The following is a 5,756-nucleotide window of genomic DNA, read 5'->3' on the forward strand; positions in this document are numbered from 1 at the left end:
CTTAGCCGGAAGAAGGAGGTAAAGAGCAGGTACCCCTTTCATGTTGGGCCCCAAAGGTTATGAGGTGCAGAGCTCCCTTTCAGCAATTCATACCAGAGACCTTCTTTGACCCCTCTCTCCTTCAAAGGCCCTGGCATGAAATCCTCATGAAAGCACAACTGTAGGGACCCCCCTGACAATATTCAGTGGGAGTTCATGGCACCTGCAAAGCTGACTGAAGACACAAATCATGAAGGCTTCAGAAATAAGGGACTTGGAGGCAAATCAGTAATTGGAATTCCCCTACATATTCAGATCCAAATTGCAAGAGAGCCATCATGGAATTAATCAAGTGTGAGGTAGGAGCTTCCTGTCCTAAGGGCTGTTCAAAATCCACTCCCAGTACAGAGTTCATGTGTCTCTGCTCATTGCTGCACATCAAGAATGAGCATAAAAGAAAAAATAGGAAGAGGAGGAGGAGAATCCATAGCTCTGAGGGGAGTCTAAGGAGAACATACTTTCCCATGGGCTCCTGCAATGCAGCTTCACGTTGTGCCACCTGTCTTTCCAAAATAGCTGTGCAAGCCTAGTACTGTGAATGGAGGGTTGTTATGACACAGGGGAATTTATCTTTCTAAGGGTACAGAAATGAGCTCACTGCCCACTGGTCTGTGCAGGATCATGTACCCCAGTATCTCTCTTGAGGGCTCAGCCTCCAGACACAGCCCCAGAGCAAGGCAGGGCTGTAAAAGCACTGTTGAATTCAGAGCAAGTTTTTCCACAGCAGAGCTTGTGCCACTCCTCCTTGGGTATGTATAACAGGGAGGGACTGAGGATGATTGGGACTCGTGGACTCTAATGCCAGCTTTGCCACCCACCCACTGTCATTTGTAGAAGAAGTAAATTAACCTCTGCAGTCATCTGTAAAATTACTATAATAGGGACTGGGAGACTTAACAGCTAAGAGTAGAACTAAATAGATTAATGAAGTGCCTCTAGAATTAATGCACAGGACTGTTATGAGGTTTAACTCCTCATGTCTTGATACCAATGTATGGAAAGTGCTGTAATGGTCTCCAATAAGCAAGTGCCATTTGATGGGAGACTGCTCCTTCTTTACCTGCTAGTTTCCCACTAAGAGCACCAAGCCTGCATGGCATGGTGTCCTCTCAGAAGCCATTTACAAATGCCAGCCTGCCCTATATCCATTTGGCCAGGCCTGTACCCTGTTAGCAAGGTAGACCCGCACAGCTCCTGTTGAGTGACGCTCCAGCCCCAGCTCAGAAAGACACTGGCACCCCAGAGCCTGTTTCTGCTGCTTTCCTCCCAGATGAATGAGGAATGGTTCTGTGAATGAAAGCGAGGGGTATAATTTTGGGTTGGCAGGTTTCAGACCACATGGAAATCACAAAAGGCTCTGTCAGGAAGGAGTGACTGTTCTCCATTCAAACACACCGAGCGTGAGTCCTGCATGATGTGGAGAGCCAAGGCTGCCCGGCACAGCTGCCTGGGCCCATCATTCTCCCTGCTGCTGGGGCAGAGGGAAGGTGCTCTGCAGAGCAGTCCTCTAGGGCCAGTCCTGCTGGCAAAAGAGGATTGAGGGAAATGTTTCCCAAGTCTTGCTGTTCCTTGAGAGATAAAGTTGTGCCTCTCCTCTCTCTTGCAGGTTTCGTGTCCACTGCCATCGAATCGTTAACGATAACATTTTCACCAACCTGATCCTATTTTTCATCTTGCTCAGCAGCATCTCCCTGGCAGCTGAGGACCCCGTCCGACACCTCTCCTTTAGGAACCAAGTATGCTTCACATCCTCCTTCCCTCGCTGGGTATTAAAAGTGTGGTGTAAGCAGATCATGAGTTGAAGCTGGGAAAGGCAGAAAAGACTGCATCAGAGGCTTTGGGAGTGCCTGCCTTCTGTGATTTGTGCCTTTTGTAGGCTGTGTGTGAAATCATTGGGCTTTGCAGGGAACATGAGTCAGTGCAGAATTTGGCCTCTAGTTCATTTCAGAACCATGTGTAGGGGAAGGAAGAAGAGGAGGCTGAAGCAAAATTATTGTTCCCTGGGATTAAGGCGTTATAAATGAGCTGTAAAAACATTGATTGGGATACAGATAATTCTAATTTGAGGGATTTTCAGATTCCCTTTGGAACATTTACTCTGCTGCCACATGCTGTCTTTTGAACTAAAACCCCTGATTTTTACTTTATTCACACTGGTTTAAATCAGGAGTAACATTCTTCAGTTTGATGCAGTCACTCTGGGGAAAATTGATGTCATCAAGGTTAGAATCAGACTATTTGAACACAAGCTGCAAAGCTATTATTAAAGTTGAGGTAATCCTCAAAAAATATGCTGTGCTCCTCTCCTTACCAGCCTGGGGGGAGAAGAGGAAGGCATTCACCACAGAGGTACATTCCCACCTTCCTTCCTGACCATTCGTATTAGCTTTTTGAAATGTTCAGTGCTCCCTTAACTTTACCAGTGGTTGTTTCCATTAATCTGGGGTCATTGCAGAAATCAGAAGAGCCAGCAGACATATATGAGACTTCATATCCCTGCTGTCTGCAGTGGCATTTTGGTGAAGAGTTTGCTAAGCTTAAAGAGTAGGACGACTTTTTGTGGTTTAATAATAAAACCTTAATTTAATGCTCCCTGAAATATCCTGGCCTGAGCATGCATTTAAACACATATGTGCATGCAGAGAAGGTGTTAGTGGCAATTTATTCCCGAGCTTATCTCAGAGTAGCTCTGCATTTTGTCCTGAAGAATGGTGCTAAATAATACAGCCAAACCTGTGCCACCAAGGACCCCACTTGTGCACAGATGAGTGTGCCCACCATGTAGGGATAACTGCATGTCAGTATGAATTAGTGCTGCAGCATCTCAGCTGGCAGATGGGCTTCTGACATGCCACAGAAGCTGTAACAGAATCTGTAGCAGAGAGATTGAAATGAGTAGGGAAAAAAAAAAAAAGAAGTTAAAGCTTGTTGTCCTGGATTAAAGAGCTGAAGGTTTGGGGCGAAGAGTTATTTTGTGTATTTGAAGCCACTGATGTTGCATGAAAATCTGTGTTTAATTTTTGCAGGTACAGATGTTTAAAGTGTATCATACAAGGGGACACTGACAAGATGTTTGGGTTGCAAATGTGGTCTGCATTTAACAGTAGAACAGTAAGATTGTGCCCTACCCTGTGCCCACACAGAGGACTGGGAGGGGAAAAAAAGAAAGCAAGCTGAAAGCAAGGCACCTGCCTCTGCCTTCGCTCTGAGACTTGTGCAGACCAGGGCTGCTGTTGGCACAAACCATCCCAGAGCAAGGAGACAGGAACAGAGAGCCCAGCAAAGGCTAGTGAAGAGGCTTGGACACTGCTTCTGTCCTGGGGCAGGCTGGTGGCTGTGTTCTTCTGGTGTCACACAGGGCTCAAGCAGCAAGTTTTTGGAAGTGCCCCCCCAGTCTGATCAAACAGCCTTTGAAGCCCAAGCGAGTCCTAAGACTGTGTGCTCACAATATTCTCCTGTTTGCACCTTGGTAAGGTGCTTATTCATTTTAATATATTCTAGAGTAAATTCCTGTTTAAATAATAATGAGTGTGCCAGCTGATAAATGGTACTGCCTGCATAGGTGGAGCAGTGATCATTTTCAGTAGGCATGATTTCATCTATCAGGGACATCTTTACTAGCTGCAGCTTTGGAGCCAGATTCACCACTATGTTCTAGCTTCTTTGCAGTGCTCTGGTGATGTAAAGCAGCAGCAGGTACAGCTTAATCATCCACTTTAATCAAGTTTACAGATGCTTTATATTGATGAAGTCATGCAAGACAGCCTGAGAATACCCATGAATCTGGCCCATTGATTATGAAATTATTCCATTGCTATAATAGCCAAATGTCAAGACCTACAAAGCAGCAATGCAATAGGATATTACCAGTTATAATGTATGTAAATTAATATAGGGTGCAGTTAATATCTATCCCCCTTGAAGTGGCCTCTTTTTTAATTTTCTAAGTTGCAAAAATTTGTAGAGTCCATGATGGCCTTGGGATTAAAAATTACACAGTGACCTAAAGAATTTTAATACACAGTAGCAGTGATACATCCCCCCATTTGACATCCAGTGTCTGCAAATCAATCCAGATTTGGATTATGCTTAAATAGTGCAATGTGATATAACCCTGTAGGTTGCAGTAGCTGCCCCACTGCCCTTTCATACCATGCTGTAAAATCTGAGTGAGGGTGCAGGCTCTGAGCTACAATAAACACCTGTGGGATGGGAGAGGGCAATTTCCTGTTTTATGTTTATTAGTGTTAGCAGTAAAGGTTTACATTTCACAAATTATAAGTTTTCTACAGCTTCCATATATTGGCCTTCCAATTTAGAACTTGATTGTGGTAAAAGAGCACTAACCATGAGCACACAAAGCTTTGATATTCAGCATCTGTAGTGTAGATAGCACTAAAGTGGCTTGGAATATTGAAATATATTGGAAACTAAGACAGTTCAATTCTGGTCCCATTAGTCAATGAGAAAGTACCCATTTGCTGCAGTGGGTTGTCAACTGATTGGCAGTGAAAGACTTTTCTGTCCCTGATGCTGCTACTTTGAAAGCCCCTTTACACTTCCAAACTTGCTGTTGCCTTCTGTGACACTCTAGGGCCACTCTTTATGGTCTGCTATATGTGCCATGTGTATCTCCATCACCAGGTCTAGATTTCTGGGAATGAAGAGTGTTTCAGCTTGCTTGTTATCCAGGATGCCAAAGGAAAGATGTGAGATCTAAGCTGGGCACCTTTAGCACATGACCAAATTATGGTTGCAATACATGTGCTGGGATTCTGTTCAATTGGTAGAGTCTTTGTGATTCATCCTAATCCAGGGAAATTCAGGATAGAGAAAAAATAGCTAGAGTATGAATTTGTAGTTTACTTTTCTTCCTTTGAGAGAGAGCACGGGACAAGCCTGCATGAAAGTTAATAAGAAGAAATCTCATGTTTTCCACTGAGAGGCCAGGCATTCTTTGTATTCTCAGTTTGGGAGCCTATTTGGGAAAACCCTTCAACGTCGTTTATTAGATTTAAAAAAAAAAAAAAAAGAAATCCTACAGCAACCAAAAAGTTATTTTGCCTCAATAACGTTCGTGGGATTGTAACTCAGAAAAGATTTAATGTGATGTGTAATGTGCTTCTTGTCCTCTGTGCCAGGACCTTCACTGCATTCAACAGGACATCGTTACAAAACCATTCCCTATAGAGTCACCCTCGTTCCCTTGTGCAAAGACATATGTATTTGATTTTGAACTGTGATTTCCCATTCAAGTGATTAGTCACCGATCTACCCTCCCCGCTCCTATTCCCTTTTGTTTTTACAGATTCTCTATTATTTTGATATAGTTTTTACTGTCATTTTCACCATTGAAATTGCTCTAAAGGTAAAGTGCCCATCTTCTCTACCATTGCTTGTTCACAAGCTTACTAGTTTTCTGCGACTATCTGTTGCTAACACACACGCCTGTTTGTTCCTGGGTCATGCTCAGTACCACTAACCCAATTGTGCTTATTTTTCAGATCCTAGGCAATGCAGACTATGTCTTCACTAGTATCTTTACATTAGAAATTATTCTTAAGGTAACCAATCTGAGCAATACACTTGTTTTCTTCTTTCCTCCTTTTGTTGCTTCTCTTTCTTTCCTTCTTTCTTTCCTTTTCTCTTCTTTCCTTTTTTTTCTTTTCTCTTTCTTTCTTTCTTTTCTTTCTTTCTTTTTCTTTCTTTCTTTCTTT

The 5,756-nt window shown here is 43.2% G+C and overlaps 1 protein-coding gene across 1 annotated transcript in view; it reads left to right on the forward strand.

Annotated features, from left to right (window-relative positions):
* CACNA1C (calcium voltage-gated channel subunit alpha1 C) overlaps positions 1–5,756 on the forward strand; it is a 439,532-nt gene that overhangs the window by 347,377 nt on the left and 86,399 nt on the right. The window contains exons 20-22 of the mRNA XM_017804609.1: positions 1,646–1,775; positions 5,348–5,407; positions 5,544–5,603. Of these exons, the coding sequence (XP_017660098.1) occupies positions 1,646–1,775; positions 5,348–5,407; positions 5,544–5,603 (250 nt within the window). The remainder of the gene's footprint in view (positions 1–1,645; positions 1,776–5,347; positions 5,408–5,543; positions 5,604–5,756) is intronic.

Source organism: Lepidothrix coronata, unplaced genomic scaffold (assembly GCF_001604755.1).
Source record: "Lepidothrix coronata isolate B3197 unplaced genomic scaffold, Lepidothrix_coronata-1.0 Scaffold10, whole genome shotgun sequence".
NCBI lineage: Eukaryota > Metazoa > Chordata > Aves > Passeriformes > Pipridae > Lepidothrix > Lepidothrix coronata.